Here is an 18,042-nt window from a genome sequence, read left to right as displayed (position 1 = left end):
CTTTTAGGCTTTTTCTTTTCCATTTAGAACCCTTTAAGTCCGACTGTTGTTCCTCGTTGTAGCCTCTTCAAAAGCGCATCGATTGGCTTTTAAAGATACAGTATAAACAGTTTGTCCCTCTCCCGCGATACCTCCATCCATCTTTCTGTCTGTCTATATCTGTGGCAGCCATCAACATCACCATCCGTCCGACCCCTGTTCGTGTACATAGATACTTTGTCTAGCATTTCAATTGGCAAACATACTTGAGCTCTGGCAGCTACACGAGTTTAGAGCTGAATGAGGGCGAAAAAAAGATACCGCCGCACCGTCACACGCTGCGAAAATAAACAACGACCTTATACACCCAACCGCACAACCATCCTCATCCCTGTTCTCCTTCAGGTCTTCACGCAGTGGGAGAGCCCGAGACCCGAAAGCCAAAAGCCTTTCATCTACTTCAGTGCTCAAGTGGCAACAACAGCAGCACTACGATGCACAAACAAGGACAAGGAGAGTGTGATTTTCGAAAATGGCAAAAGTATGTTTTCCAAATCTGACTTTTCAAGGCCACCACCAACCATCACGAATGCGGCGGTCGTTGGGTGGTTCCTTGCATGGTTCTTTGCCACAATGCAGTGCAAACTTTGACGCAATTTCAAGTCTACTTTTGGGGCCAAGTTGTCGCCTGAATGACAGTTGTTGATTTTTCAAATTATTTGCCAAGGCTGTTCCCCGAAATGATGATGCATTCCATTCCCCAGCAAAGTCTCAGCCCCAAATCCATGTCAAGATGGCACAAACTCTTCAAATAAAGCATAGATAGAGATGGAGATAGATATAGATGTATTTTTGAATGTGTGCCCTGTCGGCAATTTAAGCTGTTGTTGCTGCTGTTTATTCTAAAACTTTGCTCTCGACTCTATGGAAATTTATAGTTTCTGCTGCCTTGGCCTGACGGTTTCATATAGCACATAGCACACAACGACTAATAGGTTTTCTTTGGCCATAGACTTAGTCAAACTGTTGGCTCTTCTTGTGTTTTGTCTGTGCAAATTTACTTCGAAGCTCTTCCATCCATCCCCAGCTGAAGTCGTAGTCGCAGTGCGAGTCTGAGACGCAGTCGGTGTCGGTGTCGGATTGGTTTGGTTTGGTTTGGTTTGGGTTCTGTTTATAAATAGTTTAAATTTACATTGTGGGTTCGCTTGAGGGAAAACTTTACAGACTGACGCTGCTGACGAGAAGCCTTTTCATTTGCCAGAATCCGTTGCTTCTTCTGCCAACAAATCTCTCTGCTCCATTTCAGATCATATTTGTCCGCACATTAAATACAAATAAAAGATACATATGTATGTAGATTCAAGTGAGTGTGAAAACATAGAACAACCGCAGTAATCGTTAATTAAGAACTAGGAAAAAGTTGTCCTTGCTGGTCGCTAATTAAATAATCCACCAAAAGTCAAGCAATGCGCCAGGAAAAAGTTTTCCCTAGCCTCTTCCCACAGGTTTCCCATCGTAGTTTTTTTTTCCTCATTTTTGTTTCTGTTTGCTGCTAATCTATGCAAAGTTGGCCGGGCGAGCACAAAAAACTATTATGGAATTTCATTGAAAGTTAAAGTCAAAAAGTCGCGCTGAAAAAATCCTAACGAAGGGCGCAAAAGAGAAGCAAAAGTTTCTCCCCGGCTATAACGAGTCAAAGTTTCAGTGCTGCTGATGAACTATGCGACTGGACCGGAACATGGTCACATATGTGAATCGGGCAATGCAGGAGTAGGAGACGGAAAGGATGCAGGCTTGATGGCATCTCTACCAACGTGGAAACCTGTCAGTTTAAGCCGCTTAGAGAAGGGGAGCTTTCTTTTTTTAGGGGGGAATCTGCATTCGCATATTCCACTTGTGCGAAAGCGTAATGTTTATGAATATTATTCTCAATTTTTGTTTACTGCTTTCGTAATCAAAAATATACATATTTGGGCCACTAAAATTAATTACACTTAACCCCCTACACCCACAAAAAGATTGGGACATGATTGTGTTATCAGGGCTGCAGAACCACACAAAAAACTATACCCAAAATAAATTAAATCCAGGGAAACACAAGAGGAAAGCTTGTTGAGGTTTCTTATGGTGTTTCGGGGGGTTCCCCAACAGTAGAGGCTGTGCAGCCCTGGTAGGTCTCTATTCTGAGTGGTAGAGAGGGAGAGAGAAAGAGATACGTAGAGAGATAAAGTCATGAATACAAAATGTGCCGCAGCTTTTGGTTTTGCGGCTGAGTTGGCAGTTCTACTGCCCTGCTACCATCCCGTGCTACATCCCTACAACTCTCTGTCTCTCACACATGGCAAAACTCATTTCATGGGTCAAGAGCTGCAATCATCTGAACTATAGAATGCGACATGGAGAGAGATAGAGAGAGAGAGAGAAAAAGAGAGAAAGAGAGGCAGAGAAACTGTGCAAAAATTGATTATGGTGGCAGCAACACTGCAATGCCCCACAGCAGCATCCGCACGGCCGTGGCCAAGCAACTATCATCAAAATCCTATTAGTTGGATCTCCACCGTACTGCTGTGCGACCGGCTTTGTCCTTGTCCAGTTGCCTGCATTTTGTCAGCGTTTATTTGGCAAATTAATTCCCCAAAAGGTAAGCCAAACTTGCGATTTGAAACAATCAGCGACCCCCCGGTCCAAGGTCCAGGGTCCAATCCAACCCCAGAAACTCTCCACTCTACGCAGCTTCAGAGTCCTTTTGTCCTTTTTCTGTCCAGCTGCAGCTGTTGTTTGCCCCGGCAGCCACAAGAGAGACGATGGCACGGGCACAGCAGTGCCGGCAAAGAGGGCTCACATGGGCTAAGGATTTTCAGACGACCCCTTTCGAAAGGGCTGGTGACTACGCTTCTGAGAAAAAGCAAAGCAAAAGACACACACACAATTTGTGACAATTCCTTTTTGCGGATTAATATTTGCTCTGTCCCGGGTCCCAGGTCCCTAGTCCCTGGTCCCTGTTCCCTGGTCTCTCACCGGTTGCGCCTTTATTTGTCTCGCTGCCCTTTTCCTGTTTCCTGCCTTTTCCCCACTTCATGCAAATTAACTTGGAGAAATTTTTTGGGATCTGGCGGAAGCAGGGAATATGGGAAGCCCGAAACGCATGAGCCCCAAAAAGGAAACCCTCTTCGAGATAATTATTTGTTATGTTGTGCTCATTGTTTTAGGACTTAATTATGCTGCAGGAGCTTCATTCCCCCTTTGTCCGCTTCACTGGTCCACTGATTATTACGGCGGATAAGCCAAATGGGTTTACTTTCATATTTTTAAGCTCACCCCTGATGGAATAAACTCAAGTTTGAGGCATGTGAGTCATTCCACCTGAAAGAGAAATCGCATTTAATTTGATTTTTTCTTCGTACTTCATCAATGCAATAACTTAATTTATGAAATGAGCGCAATAAATCAGTTTCTTTGGCCGAGAACTTCACTTAGTTGATTGCCCCCTAAAAAGCACAAGGCAATGAAAAATTGCTGACTTCTTGCAAGGAGTTGCTGCCCCTCGTCCACACTTTTTGCAGGGTGGACTAGACTGACATCCATCCTGATATATGGTGGCGCATGTATGCGAGCCAGAAAGAGACAGAGAATTAATTCTTGTTCGTTTCTGGGTCTATATGGACCTAAGACCCCCGTTGATAGACAGTAATTCCCTTAGCAGAGGGGCTGCAACACGTTTCCACCTGCGATCCACCGCACCGCACCGCACCGCATCGCAACCGACCAAGTCCAAGACGGTGCCCCAATGTTTGTCCACACGATGTTGCAACAACCAGCCAGTCGGCCAAATGTCAACACTTTACTTTACTTACGCTGCCTTTACCCACATAGCGATCCGATACGATGCGAAACGATACGATACGATACGATTCGATCCGATGCGAGCGATCGATGACGAAATGGAAGTGGAAACTTGGAAACTTGGAAACTGCCGCTGCAAGTGTTCAACAACTGCTGAACAACTATCGTAGTGCTCTGTTCTCTTGGCTGCCAGCAGATTGGCCAACTAGCCAGCAACAGCAGACACGATGGCAATAGGATTGCGAAATATTCGCAAGCCACTCAAATCAAGTTTCGTTTTCCCCCTTCAACGAAAGCCGCGCTTAAAATATGGAAATCGAAATTGGGCTTTTCATTCGGCTCAGTTTTCATTTGCAGCTCGCTAGAGCTGGTCGACATTGGGCATTAGACATTGGCAGTTCCTGAAATATTGACCACAAACAAATACGCGCGTTTACGATGAGTGTGCACTTGGAAAGGTCTTGGATTGTGATGGGGCTCTTGGCCTTGGCCATTTCTCTAGTTCGTGGAGACGATGGGTTCCTCACAGAGCCGCGTAAGTGTAGAGTGATGGATGATGATGGGAGATGATGGATGACGAAATGGTGATCGATGATATTACTACTCATAATTACTCTGTAAATTTCTCACAATTGGAGATCCTGCCCCCGAGCTTTGGCCATAATACGCATCTGTGACTAACCCACTTATGAAACGAAATCTGCCATATGAATTAGCCAAAAATATTGCACCACTAAACCGGATCTCTGTTTCTCTGCCTTCTCTCTGTGTTTTGTATTTGTTTTGCCTTACCCCCCACAATCGCACTGAAAACGAAATACGAACTACGAAACAAATTCGTAATCGAAACTTCTACTCGAACCGCAGCAGATTACATCAAAGAGTGTAGGATAGCCGATAAGAACTTTGTCAACTGCTCCACCCAGAGCATCCAGCAGCTTTTCGACAAGCTCAACGACGGTGAGTAGCAGTCCCAGGCCGTAGTCGATCCCACACAAATTCGGATACCTTTCGCAGGCATACCCGGCCTCACCAGCATCAAGAGCTTCGATCCCTTCCACCTCAACCGCATCCGGATCACGCAGGGCAACAGCAACGCCATCAATCTCAAAGTGGAGCTGGCCAATGTCAAAATTGTGGGCTTCGGCCATACCCATGTCCTAGAGAGCCAGTGAGTAGTGCGATTATCAGAGATTGTGAGAAGAATCCCGATTGAATGATATTACTAGGGTTTTCAAGAAGGACTACAGCTGGAAGACCACCTTTACACTGCCGGTTATGAAACTGAAGGGCGACTACAGTCTGTTTGGACGCATTCTACTCATCCCGCTCAATGGCAGGGGACAGGTCTTCCTGGATGCGGACAACATGACGGTTACCATGCACACCAAGACGCGACTTTATTCCAAGGGCGGTTTCACCTTCTACAATGTGACCAACTGTCGCGTAGACTTCAAGATAGATGGCCTCAAGTCGTACTTCTCCAATTTGTTTAACGGCAACAAGCAATTGGGTGAGTGAGATCCACTATAAGCGTTCTATACTCATTGATCCATCTATTTTAATTCCTGCAGAGGACAGCACCAACAAGTTCTTCAACGACAACTGGCGCATGCTGGCGGATGCCCTCTACACAGTCATCACCCAGACCATTGAGGATATTCTGCTAGACGTGCTGAAGAAGATTTTCCATTACATTCCAGCCAACTACTTTGTCAGCGATATTCCAACGCCCGAACAGCTCTACGGGAAGGCCAAGCCGAAGCCCAAATGAAGAAATAAGCTACAACCACTGGGATCTGGGAACGGATACAGATGGGAATGGCAACGGGAATGGGAATGGGAAAATCGGGAAAGGTAAATCTTTAGTTCAGTTAATAATAAAGTGTGCGAACAAAAAAATAGCTCGAGCAACCCTTTTACGTACCAGCAATCAGGTACATACGCAGACACGCATGGAGCAGAGACAAAAAGGTTTCCTGCTGCCTCCTCCGCAAGGCATTAGTGTCCTTCAACTGTTGCCTTAGTTGTCGTACGATGGCGGACAGCATGGAAGTCGCAGACTAATGGTGGCACCTCAGTCAGACAGTGTCCGGCCAAGTCCGGTCAAATATATCAGGATGGAAGTCACGGACCGAGCAGACATTCAGCAAAAGCTAGTCGGTGCATCGCCCTTATACTCCCCGATATAAAATACGATTGCATACTGCACAAATAGAGCCATAACAAAGGGCTATAGAAGCAATGCGATGGAATGGAATGTGGACTCCTCCGTGCGTTGAGGGTAACCGCACATATGCCAAAGTCAAAACCGGAACCAGAAACGCGACCAGAAATAAAGGCGAGAGCCGTGTGTTCAAATTAATTGCCGCAAACAGACCCCAGACCCCAAATTAATTTACATTTTTTATGCAGATTTTCGTTTTAATTTTTTTATGCCCGCTACTGGGTACTCCAGTAAAAGAGTATATCCAGTATATGGTTTTCGAGTACTTATTCTGGACTCAGCTGCCAACAGAGGAGTTCAAGTCTCGATTTTTGAGACTATAAGTTATAGAGGAAAAACATCATAAAAATCCTATGTTTCAGTCAATATTATTAAAAGAATATTTCCAACTTCCCCGTGCCATTTTAGACTGATTTTTGTTGGTATATTTTAGTCGGAATATCCTGTCGGGCACTCACACTTTTTGAGGTTTGAGGCCTCATTGGCTTTTTGAAGCCTGCCAATAATTTGTTGCAACGGCTGCTGTTGTTCTTGTTGCTGCTGTTGCTGTGCAGATGCCGCAATTAAAACGTTTGGCGCAGCGGCCCAACCATTACAAATGCCAAACAATTAGTTTAAATTTAATGCGCAATGCGTTTTCGGCCTTTTAGTTGCAACATTCTGCGGTTTGCGGTGCCTCTTCCTGCTGCTGGCCCCCCGCCCCAGCGTCCAGTGTGATGTGTGCCTTTTTTTTCTTGAAAGCCTGGCAACAGTCAAAGCGACAAATCTCGTGCGTGATTGCAATAAATTCGCCGAGTTGTGGGCCCCGAAAATGCAGCTGGAACACACAAGGTAAACAGAAAATAGCACGAGCAGAAGGGCCAGAGTAGAGAAGAGACGAGAAGAGGATCCCCAGCAGACAATGGGAAAACCCAAAAGACAAACACGAAAGGAAAAACTATTCCCAGAGTGTATGGCAGAAGCAGGGCATTGCGGAAACAGTCGCCGAAAGTATTTCAATATTCCCAGCCAATGTTGTTCAATATTTGCTGTGCCTGTGCCTGTGCCTGTGCCTCTGTTGCCGAGTGCCACATACAAACCTCACTCGATGGGGGCCAACGTGCTTTGTGACGGCTGTGCCTCGTTTCGGCCTAAAAATATTCTGTGATTTTTAAAGCTCCCGCCCCAAAAGCGCGCCTTTAATTTGAAAATCTTTGAAGAATTTGTTTCATGCTCACTTAGACTTAGGATTTTAAATGAGCATAGATTTAAATATGTGCATATGTTTGAATACGCTCTTAAAGAGTACAGTCAACCATTACAAAGATGCCTTGGGTGCTTAGAACCCTCTATCCCATTTTTACAGTTAACCAACGTTCCTTAAGGTTTAATCGGGTAAAAAGTTCATCAACGATGTTAAAATGCGACACAAACGTCGTTCCAAGGGACCGCCCGCACTTGACTAATGGCCCAATTAGATGCCATAAATTAAATATTTAATTATAATGTCCACTGTCGTTGGCCAATTAATTAATACATAATTTCAAATTAAATGCTGTCACTGCACAAGAGTTAATTCAGCAGCATCGAGAGCATCCTGCAAAACAGGGAAAAATGTGCCACACTGTAGTGCATGGGAGTGCATGAACTTTAAAGCCCGAATAATACGAATTTATGGCCAAATAATTGCAATCTCATTAGGACACTCGGCCGGCAAACCGAAACACGGACATGACACGGACACCGGCGGTCCGAGCGGGCCAATTTGCCGTGTGTTAAAATAAATATTCGCATTTTGTGAAATATTTAACAATAATTGAGCGTAAAATAATCGCCCAGTCCCGCCCTCGATGGAGATAAAGGTCCTGCGACCGGCCCCGGCTGTGATACTGTGTGCATCCAGCATGCATATTCAACGACATGAATACCGGACCGGCCAGGTCCCCATGGCTGGAGTGCGTTAATTGCAGTTGCCGTTGCACAGGACACGGATTGCGGCGACAGCGACAATTGTAATTAAATAGACACCACAAATGCACCCCCGAAGGACGCCGCACCCCTTCCCCCAAACAGCTGGGGGAATGTGGAGCCATGGCATCTGTGGAACTTTCAATGGAAATTCCTCCATAAAGATAAAATATTCTGTTGGAATTCCAAGTTGGAAGTTGGGTGATGTGATCAGAATTTGTCCATTAATCGAAACCACAAAGGAATTCGGGAAGAATATATAAAAAATTCGGATCCAAAATAGAATCGAGAATAAACACATAATAGAAAATAAAATTAAATAATTTAATAATAGATGAGAGGAGTTTGTGCCTCAAATTTATTTCATTGTTTTTTGTACAATACGATGCACGAATCGTTATGGGAGATGTATTAAAAAATGTCAGATTTGTTTGTGGACTGGGTCTTGTAAATTTCTAAGTACTTTTTTCATTATATTTTTAATCACTTCAAATCACATTTCACCCACTGTACCTGCTTGCTGTTCATTTATTGGAAATTATTGAGTTGTTGGCATTAATTTTAGCGCACACATAGGTGGAAAATAGTAGATGGCTAACGCCCATTGGTTTGCTGGCAATTTTGGAGCGTTTAATGAGCTCGTCCACGTTAATGGCAATCTCGTAAAAATAAACAACATTTCGGTTCGAGCCGATGGCTTGGCGGCCCCAGAGCCATTAGGCCGAAGTGTTGGTCATTGTCATTGGATGAATTGGGCTTATCACCACACTCCCAAACCCCCACCCCGATTACGTTGAGAGCTCCATCAATATTCAGCCAGTATTCCGGCTTATTTGCACAAATTTTGTTGACACACGCAGACACGAAGATCTCCCCAATCGCGAAGGGAACAAACAATCAGGGAATGGCAGGGAGACGAGCTTAGCAGACTTCCGCAGGAGCAGGAGTAGCGGCAGGTGGCAGCCAGAGGCAGTCGCACCGCTTTACAAGATTTTATTTACACCTTCTGCGAAAATGTTTACACTTCAACAGACAGTGGCAATAAGCGAGGAGTCCGCTCCAGGTCCTCCTTCAGCCCGAAATGAGCAATATGTAAACCTCCAGGATGCCAAAGGCAGGGCCCCAAACAATTGAAAGTGGATTTCCACCTGGAAAAAAATGACTCAAACGGCAACGAGCGCTGGAATAAAAAGAAGCCCCTTAAAAAATACGGAAAATGCCAACGGGCCCTGCATAATGCGAGGAGATATAAGTGTAAGGGCGAACTAGAACTAGGGAGATGCCTTGGACTACCATTGAGACCGGAGGCGGAAGAAGAGGTCCTTGTCATAGCGTAAATTTATGTAAAAATTTGTAGCAATTGCAATAAGTTGGTCGACGGCGATGACGACGCCGCTGGCGGCTGTTAGGATGAGAATTTTGCGAGCAGGAACAAATAAATTCTTTCGATTCCAGTCAGTTTTTTATGCGCACATTTTAAGTGTGGATAGAGAGGCTGTCTGTGCCCAGTGGAACGCCCTACCCGTACCTCTGGGACTCAATCATATTAAACGAGCACAAAGACAGGGTATAAGTTTATTTTAAACGAATTATAACTTAGCAAAAACTGATTACCAAATGCCTGCGATTATTTGCAAAGCTCTTCATGATGTCTGTGCTCTGATCCCAGAGCCCGGACCAGAGCCAATAATGTAAAGACAAAAATGCCAAAGACATTGAAAATTAACTCTCAGCTGGCAAAATGCTTCAAAGTGCAAATATTGGGCTCGGTCTAGGTCTAGAGCGGGCCCTTTGACTGCCTTCAAACTCCTCTTTGGGCCAAAAGAAAAGAATGCCTGTAAACGAGGGCCGAGTATACAGATACCCTTGCAGATCCATCTAGTGTTTCAATTACAGTGAGGAAGTCATCCTATTACTGATTTTTTGTCCACAGTTCCCATAAACGAACGGGACTCCCATCCGAATGGAACTATGATTTTGGAGTCTCGAAAAGGCAGCCTTGTCACTGTCGCATTGCATCCGTTATAAGTCATTGCACCCCATGAAAGGGTATAAAAAGTCTGAGACTTCATCAGACTTTACAGTGGTGATGGAGGGGGAGAGGGGGAGGAGGAGGAAAACTGTTACTCGCTGTAGTCGACTGTTATTTTTGGCAATCTGTTTGTTTGACGATTGTCTGTCTGTCAGTTATGCTGCTTATCTCTCGTCACAGTCCTATTCCCCTGTCCCTTGTCCCTTGTCCTCGGTCTGATTTAATAAGAATTCATTTCTCTTGGCTGGGTACGCCGTTTGTCTTCCCCTTTCTCGATGCAATTAACATAATTTTTGTAAGTGGATTTTCATAGTTGAACAAACTTCAGGCGGCATTTGCGAAAACTTTAAGATTCAATTCACTCAAGCTAGCGAAAAAAAGATAGTGAAACTTTCGGCAAAGGCATTGAACCCGACAATCAAAACTTGGATCCATCTATCCATCCATCTATCCGATAAAGCAACTGGAGAGACTGCAAATATAGTTTAACACCCTTTCGCCTTTCTTATTGCCGTGGCTGCCGACTGCTGACTGCCGCCCCGAGGGGCCACCATTTGCATTCCAATTGAAGTTTGATTTCGACTGCAGATCGGAGACGGAGCGAATGCAAATTTAGGGGCCAGGCCAGAGATTGGCAACCCAAAAGAACCGCCGCTTTCGGGGTTAAGGTCTCGCCGGAATCTTGAATTGAAATGTAGAAAGCGTCGCCGCCGCGAGTACAGAGTTTTGTGGGGACAGCGTAGAGAAGTGTTCAAAGAACTGCTCTGATATAATCTAGGGGCAGTTCAACGAACCGAAATCATATCTGGGTGTGGTCTATCATCATAACTATAACCCATTCGCGACAGTCACACTACTTCATTTTTTCAATACCTTAATCACGCGTCGCACTTTTCGTTGCTGGCTTATTGGCTCATCAATATTCTAAATCCTCCGCCGCCTCCCTTTGGATTGTTTTGCATATCTAACCCAATTTCTATCGAGTCGCGTCTCCGAGTCGAGTTTTTCTTCGAGTTTCACTCATCGGACTTTTTTTTGTTTTATTATCTCACATAATTTATGTACTGGTTATTCCAGCAGCAGAACTATTTAAATGCAATTTGGAAACGGATTTTGGCCGACTTGGTTGGGTCTGGGAATAGAATTAGAATCGGGTTTTATTTGAGCACCTGATTGGAATCGAAGAGCGTGGATCGTGGATCCCCAATCAATCTGCGACAATGTGACAATAATAATTGATAACCTTATGGCCGAAAAAAACCGACAACTCGATTGCATTTTATTTACAGAAACAGGCATCAGGCAGTGGAATAAATTCAATAAAAGTCACTCAAATGTCGATAATTGAATGCGTATACAACAGAAGAAACCGAAACAAAACCCGAAACAGAAACAGAACCGAGCGGAACGGAACGTACAAAAAATTAACATTTTTATATAACAAATTTAATTTGGACAATTCAAGCGAAACGATAATTGCATAAATTGTATTTGCATGGAAGGACACGGAGGAAGGTGCCGGTGAAGAGCAACTTTTGACAAACGTGAATCGCTTTTTATAGGCCTTCAAAAAGTGTGTGGAACAGCTCAATGAAGCATACAGACAAACGGAGGGGGTTCCATATTCATTATTCAAAGTAACACTCTTGACTTGAACTGCTGAAGCAATTACGATCAGGCCCCGTCCCCAAAATGATATAGGTGTAGCGCTATATACGCAGAGGAAGAGAACTCTGCTCAAAGGAGCCGCTACCCTCTAACTTATTGCACTTTTCTACGCGAGATTTATCGCCCAAGCAGCGAGGCAGGCCGGGCCTTAGATATATAGTGTGGGAAAAGCATTTATACAAGCATTTGTGTTTTTTTTGTCCGCATCCATGGAGTGACTCATGGAGCAGAACATTTTAGTGCTGCTGTCAACGACTCTCAAACTCTGGAGCTGAAACGATGTGCAGTGCATCCTTAATTACAGGCGACAAAAAGGAGGGATTCCCAGGGACTCCTCTCACTCTCACTCCTATACCTAGGGCTGTGCTGCTCTGGAAAAATTTTAAATACAAGTATTTTGTGCAAGTTTTTATTGTGGTTGATAAAGTTTTACTGGCAAGTTCCGCAGGCTGTGGTTACGTGGACTGCTTATGCAATTCGAGAGATCTACTTATGAATATGAGACCTGAATATTGTTGACTATTCACCCTGATACTTCCGAGTATCTGTCCAATCCATTCCAGCTGTCTAACATGTGTGTGTGAATGCTCTTCGGGGGCTCCTACACACCTACTACTCCTACCTCAACACCTATCGCTAAATCATTGTCGTCTGTTGCTCATCAGGCACACCCAATCTCCTTGCACTTGTCCTCCTGCTTCTCCTCCATCTCTGGGGCCATTATCATCGTCATCAATTGCGCTGCCTCCGCCGCTGGCTGCCTGCAGACAGCTTGTCACCGTCGTTGGCGTCGTCGTCAGGCAAACATGTGAATTTCGCAGTCGAGCAGGCAAACACGTGACGATGGGGGCGATGGAGAAACCACTGGGATGGGATGGTGATGCGGATGGGAATGGGAATGGGAATGGAAACGGGAATGGTAAGCAGCACAAGGCGACAATGACGACGTCAATCGTGCGACACAAGGCATTTTGCATACTAAACTACAGAGAGTGTTGGGTCTTGGGACGAGTCGACACACTCGGATCTTTATTGGGAGTCTCTGTCTTCTCTCGCATAACATTTCTCAGCCTAGGCTGAACCTCTTTAGGTTGTCGAATCCCTTGGACTTGTCAATGCGGCCGTATATGGTAATCCGCGAGATCATCTCGTTCTTGGGCTTGAGGATGAGGAGCACGAACCTGAAATTGGCTTCGGGCAGGAAGCTGGGCAGCATCTCTTCGTCCACCTTGTAGTTGTGGAGGCTATAGGTGCCGCTCCGGATTGGGCACTCCTTGAAGATATTGCCGTGCTTCAGCAGATCGTCGTACATGACCCGCACCAGGGGATCCGTGCTGCGCTGCTTTATCATCTTGCAGAAGTTGACGGTTCGATTGATCAGAGGCGAGAAGTTGCCCTTGTCCGTCTCCAGGCCCACATTGATCGATAACTGGACCTCCGGGAGGTCCGCATGAGTGGTGACGTCCACACTGACTCTCGAGTCGCCGGAGTCATTGTGCAGCTGCACGTTGAGGTCCACGATTTTGGCATTAGCCTCGAACTCGATGCCCGTGAGGATCACCTTGAAAGAACGCTGTCGGGGGGAGCGTTTAGTCGGAGCAGCAGAGTGTTTCCTCATCCCCTCACACGTCCGGGGCACGCCACGGAACTCACCCATGCCCCCGTCATGGGGCAAAGCACCAAGAGCAACAGCAGCACTCGGTAGTAGCAGCTTCGGATGCGCACCTCTCGCATCTTGTTTCAATTTACCCACTGGGACACTGGGATATTTTTTCAATTAGCCAGCACTTATATATTCGGGCCATTACACGATTAGTCAGGCCTCAATGGACACCAAAGCGGTGCGGGCATTAATCGATCGAATCGGTTCCATCGTCGACTAGCCACGGGGAATTAATTCAACTAAATGGAAATGGACTTTGGAAAGGCACTCAGGCATTTACAGTCACTCAATTTTCGATACGATCAGGGTCAAAATTACTTGGACAATTTTCCTGGAGCTGCCTGCGGACCTGCAGCCGCTATAAATAGCCACCCAGCCACAGAGAAGAGACAGTGAAGTTCCCGAGTTGGACCAAAATGTTGCTGAACACTCTAGCGGTGGTTCCAGTCCTGCTGGCCCTCTGCCAGGGATCCCTAGCCGAGGTGAGTTCTCAGCTGAAAAAGAAAATCAACAAGTTCTTGACCGATGGGTTCTTCCCCGTCAGAAAATGATGCGGCCCAAGTTCAAGGAGGTGAAGATCTGGAGCGACGAGAAGTTCGTCAGCCACAAGGTGGTGTACGACAGCAGCGATCCCCATCTCAACTTCTCCATGGAGGTGCACCAGGAGCTACAGGACGTCGACATCCACCTGGAGGTGCGAATCACCAATAAGGTTGACTCGCACTACACCACCAACCTGAACACCACCCTCAACGTGTGCCGTATTCTGGGTTTCGCGAACCAGTCCCCCGTGGGCCGCTTTGTCCACGGCTTCATCCGGGAGTTCGGTAACATCATCGACAACTGTCCCATTGCCAAAGTGAGTCTTCCCCCGTCCCATTCCACGCTGAGACAGTCTCCATCTCTGGACCCGTTCTAGGGCCGATACAAAATGCATCGCAAACTTCATCTTCACTTACACCGCACTCGTCAATTACAGGGCTCGTACTTCATCAACAAGTTCTGGTGGCCCGAGGATCCAACCACCGCCATGCTGCCCGAGCTCGAGTTCGACATCATCTGGCAGGCGCATCTGCTGGACGCCGCCAAGAAGCGCACTCTGATCATGAACGATCACTTCACTGGGGAGTTTAACGTTCAGGATGTGAATAACCTCAAGCCTGGCATCTTTGCCATGCTACCCAAGATCGCCTAGGAGCGCGTTCTTGCAATGGTCATTCCGGGATGACCCCTGCTTCCCCGGGATCGTCCACACATCGCCGCCTTCAGTAGTAGTGTCTGATGTCTCAATGGTACGAGTATTTCTGTATTTAGTGTCACGTTCGTGTCAAGTTCGGAGCGAAAGCAAATAAAGTTGTTTATTAAACAAGAGCAAGTCTCCCAATCCTCCATTGGGGAACTGAACTATAAGCTATGGTGTGGGGTTCCCCTAAATTCCGTACATTCATCCATCAGTGTCATCTTCTATTAGATTTTATGACATTTAAAACGTTTGAGTTTCCGATACGATTCGACATTTGAGGGCGTGACACTCGACATTTGCATGTTTTTGCACCATTCACAAATGGAATTAAAATGGAGCGAGACCCGGAAGGCCCTGATTCAAATCTGATGAAAACAAAAGGCCCACAAAAGGTCCAAACATCCCGGAATTATTATTCAATATATTCACAATGAAATGTTTGTGACTTGTGCGTCGTCGTGTTTATTGTGATCCGGCGTTGACGGTGTCAGTTTGCGAATTTTAAAAAACGCTTTCGGCTATTTGGCAGCTGCCCATTGAAGGTGGCTGTGGTGGCTCCCGGGGTATGATTTATGCCACTCATTGCTTCGGATTTACTGAGGAAGCAATAAAGCGACAGTAACAATGCCAAACGGAATGCTAACAAGTTGCCCCTGATTGCCAATCACAATTTCAATTTCAATTACCGCGCATAATGGGCCTCGAAAGGGGAATCGAAATACTCTCGCAGCACAAATCTCTCGACAAATCTGCACCCAAAAACAACTTTTATCAATTACGCCGAACGGGGAACACAAGAAAAGGTGCAAAAAGGTGAATATCATTGTGCTAAGCCCTCGAAAATGCCCCGAACCACAAACACAATGCATTTGTTTTCACTTTGTTGAACTTGGAAAACTTTTTCTACAGTCAAGAAAAAGTTCAGGGGTCAAGCCAACGGCCATTTAAGCTCCATTAGACAGGCACACAAAGCTCTACGACAGCCGGAGGTCCACTGTAAGGAAATTCATTGTCCCCCTCAAGTTGGGGGCCAGCTGCTCTCCACCCACACCCAAACCACACACAGAAACCAAAAGGGTTCCGATTGCAGTACAAAACAGTAGTAAATCTTGAAAAATTGCCATTCAATGCAAACATTTTGAAAACATTCATCAATAAGTTAGAAATTGCGACTGGGGCACCACCCCAGCAATGAACATTTCTCTAATGTTGCGTTAAGGAAGGATCCAGGCCCGGCCCCCTGCACCGGCAAAAAAGAATGCCCAACATCTCGTAGCAGTAGCCCCAGTCGACGAACGGATTTCTCTCGGTGGATGAAACACTTGGCAAGCTCACATATGCCACATGCCACATGCCGCAGGCCAGCAGCGGAGAGCACGACCTGAACGCCATCCAGCCAACCAGCCAGTCAAATCTGTCCATTTGGCTAATAAATCCTTGAGCAGCTTATTGAGCAACGTCTGCGCATAAATATTATGGCTGCCAACTGGTCGAGGACAAGGACGAGGACGTGGCCAGTGTGGAGCTGCAGGAAGAGGACCTATTCACTTGAACACATCCCTCCGTCTGTGCGCCCCATCCCTATGCCACTAAAGCGGCGCATTCTCTCTCTCTGCTTGCCTCGAACGTGTTAAATAAAACTCCATCCAAGATTTCTGCTAAGTATACCCTTGCGGCAGCGGGAGCATTGCTATTTCTACCCGAGGTTTGTGCACTTTCATTTTTAATATTTCCAACAATAAAACGTATCTAAATTAGTAAAATTTCTGCTCCAACGTATGCACATATGTATATCAATCCTGTCAACACTCGAAATTTGTGAAAGAGTGTTCAAAGATTTGAAATGTTCATCCAAGACTCTCGACTTCTGTCACTTCTACGCCGGAATTCTTGAGCTGACATTGGATTTTGGTTGACTGTCGTGATGGTATGCCTGGGCCCAGGACACTATCTACTCTGTCCTGCTGTTATCCCTCCTACTTTTCTTACGGCTGCTGCTGTTGTTCTTGTTGTTGTTGATGTCTTAAGTCCACTCGCTGCACTAAAAGGATATGCAAATTGTTTGAATAGCAAAGGACATGCTAAACAATTTCAGAGCCTCGAGCTGCTGCTAGTTTGACAAACAAAAAGAAAGAGGAAAACTAAGCTAAACAAAACATATATCTGCCTTTCTCTGCAGTTGGATATTTGATTCTTTTTTTGTTGTCTGGTATTGTTGGTCAGAGGAGTCTTCTTTTGGTCATTGCATGCCGTTCGTTGTTGCGCATTAAGTTGTAGCTACAAGGATACAGGACGTTCAGGACATTCACATATCCCCTCAGCCGCAGAGAAAATGTTTTATTTCGTTGTATTTCACACTCCCTGGGTATAAATCACAGAGCCTCATGTTATTCGGCAGCCCATACGGAATCCCACACCCAGACATGCCTTCTCCATCTCGTTCTCCTTGCTGTCGGTTTATTGAATTAGTTGATTATGGACTAGGGACAGGGACAGAGACAGGGGCAGGGCCAGGAAATTTTACAGCAATAAATCTCCTGTTTTCCAGGCTTACTCAACACGGTTTCAATCTCATTTAAATCTCTAAACAAGGCCAATTCCATGTTGCGGTGGAATGGTACAGCCGAGCACTGCTCCCTCTTAGGCTTCCGCCTTTTCTATGTGCGCTGCTCAGGTATCTGGAACATCGTTTTAAGCCCGGAACAAGTTTCAAAAGTTAACCACACCGATGCTAAGATGTGCCCTAATGTCTGTCTGCTGTTTATTTTCAATTACGGATTAATAACTGTCTCCGCGAGCAGGGACTTCTTTTCATGTTATCCAAGCTATCCAATCTGCAAAGTTGAACAGTATTTACCTGGTTTCCAGAGGGTTTACTTTATCAGTTTAAGGGGCAATCAAGCTGAAAAAGTAGTCAAACTTCAGGAAGTAAGAGGCTGACTGTGAAGAAACTCTAATGTAACTCCTCCTTTCTCCTATTTAGAGACATCATTGATGTCAGACTGCTGGGTTCTGCAGGGAAATATAACAACAATCGAGGATAGACTTTTGGTTCTCGTTCTCCTCTTCTTAGCATTTGGTTGCTTGAGGCGGAATTCTTATCCTTTGATACTCCTCCTCAGTGTGGCTGCCCAGTCGGCGGACAAAGTTTCATGAAATGCGATTTTGTAGCAGGCAAATCCGACCTGAAATCTGTTTCATGGAGCGCCACTTGCGCTCCTCTCTCTGTGTGGCTGTGTAGCTGAGCAATTAACGGACACAAAGCCATCAATTTGCAACAGAATACTGTGATAACTGTGCCTCTGACTGAATCCCTTAACCCTAATCTTGCTTCAATTTGCAATGCCACAAGTTCTCGCTCGCCCCCTCTCCTGCCCGCCGAACCCTGCTCCTACAGCTATTCATATCCATTTTTTCTTCGATTTCTTACACAATGGCGA

The 18,042-nt window shown here is 45.6% G+C and overlaps 3 protein-coding genes across 3 annotated transcripts; 2 read left to right on the top strand and 1 right to left on the bottom strand.

Annotated features, from left to right (window-relative positions):
- Positions 1-4,625: 4,625 nt before the first annotated feature.
- LOC117580432 (circadian clock-controlled protein) lies at positions 4,626-5,668 on the top strand (the record flags this gene model as incomplete). Its single annotated transcript, XM_034266987.1, has 4 exons — positions 4,626-4,782; positions 4,840-4,993; positions 5,052-5,335; positions 5,397-5,668. Coding segments are annotated over 4 exons (795 nt in total), but the record flags the coding sequence as incomplete, so codon positions are not given.
- A 7,069-nt stretch (positions 5,669-12,737) lies between these two features.
- LOC117579251 lies at positions 12,738-13,621 on the bottom strand. The gene is made up of 2 exons (XM_034265037.1): positions 13,350-13,621; positions 12,738-13,269 (listed from the first exon to the last, which is right to left on the bottom strand). Exons 1-2 carry the CDS (start codon positions 13,428-13,430, stop codon positions 12,763-12,765), a joined length of 588 nt encoding a protein of 195 aa, XP_034120928.1. The 5' UTR covers positions 13,431-13,621; the 3' UTR covers positions 12,738-12,762.
- A 53-nt stretch (positions 13,622-13,674) lies between these two features.
- On the top strand, positions 13,675-14,679 carry LOC117579250. The gene is made up of 3 exons (XM_034265036.1): positions 13,675-13,841; positions 13,904-14,218; positions 14,339-14,679. The coding sequence occupies exons 1-3, from the start codon at positions 13,776-13,778 to the stop codon at positions 14,552-14,554; spliced, it is 597 nt and encodes a 198-aa protein (XP_034120927.1). The 5' UTR covers positions 13,675-13,775; the 3' UTR covers positions 14,555-14,679.
- Positions 14,680-18,042: the final 3,363 nt, after the last annotated feature.

This window comes from Drosophila guanche, unplaced genomic scaffold (assembly GCF_900245975.1).
Source record: "Drosophila guanche unplaced genomic scaffold, DGUA_6, whole genome shotgun sequence".
Taxonomy (NCBI): domain Eukaryota; kingdom Metazoa; phylum Arthropoda; class Insecta; order Diptera; family Drosophilidae; genus Drosophila; species Drosophila guanche.
This window is presented reverse-complemented; position numbering and strand designations above follow the sequence as displayed.

Bases quoted from the DNA above. Each gene is read 5' to 3' on its own strand.
- LOC117579251 (XM_034265037.1), bottom strand. From the start codon at position 13,430: ATGCGAGAGGTGCGCATCCGAAGCTGCTACTACCGAGTGCTGCTGTTG. The intron at 13,270-13,349 runs GTGAGTTCCGTG...TCCCCCCGACAG, and splicing joins GCCCCATGACGGGGGCATGG to CGTTCTTTCAAGGTGATCCT.
- LOC117579250 (XM_034265036.1), top strand. From the start codon at position 13,776: ATGTTGCTGAACACTCTAGCGGTGGTTCCAGTCCTGCTGGCCCTCTGC. The intron at 13,842-13,903 runs GTGAGTTCTCAG...CTTCCCCGTCAG, and splicing joins GCCAGGGATCCCTAGCCGAG to AAAATGATGCGGCCCAAGTT. The intron at 14,219-14,338 runs GTGAGTCTTCCC...CGTCAATTACAG, and splicing joins ACAACTGTCCCATTGCCAAA to GGCTCGTACTTCATCAACAA.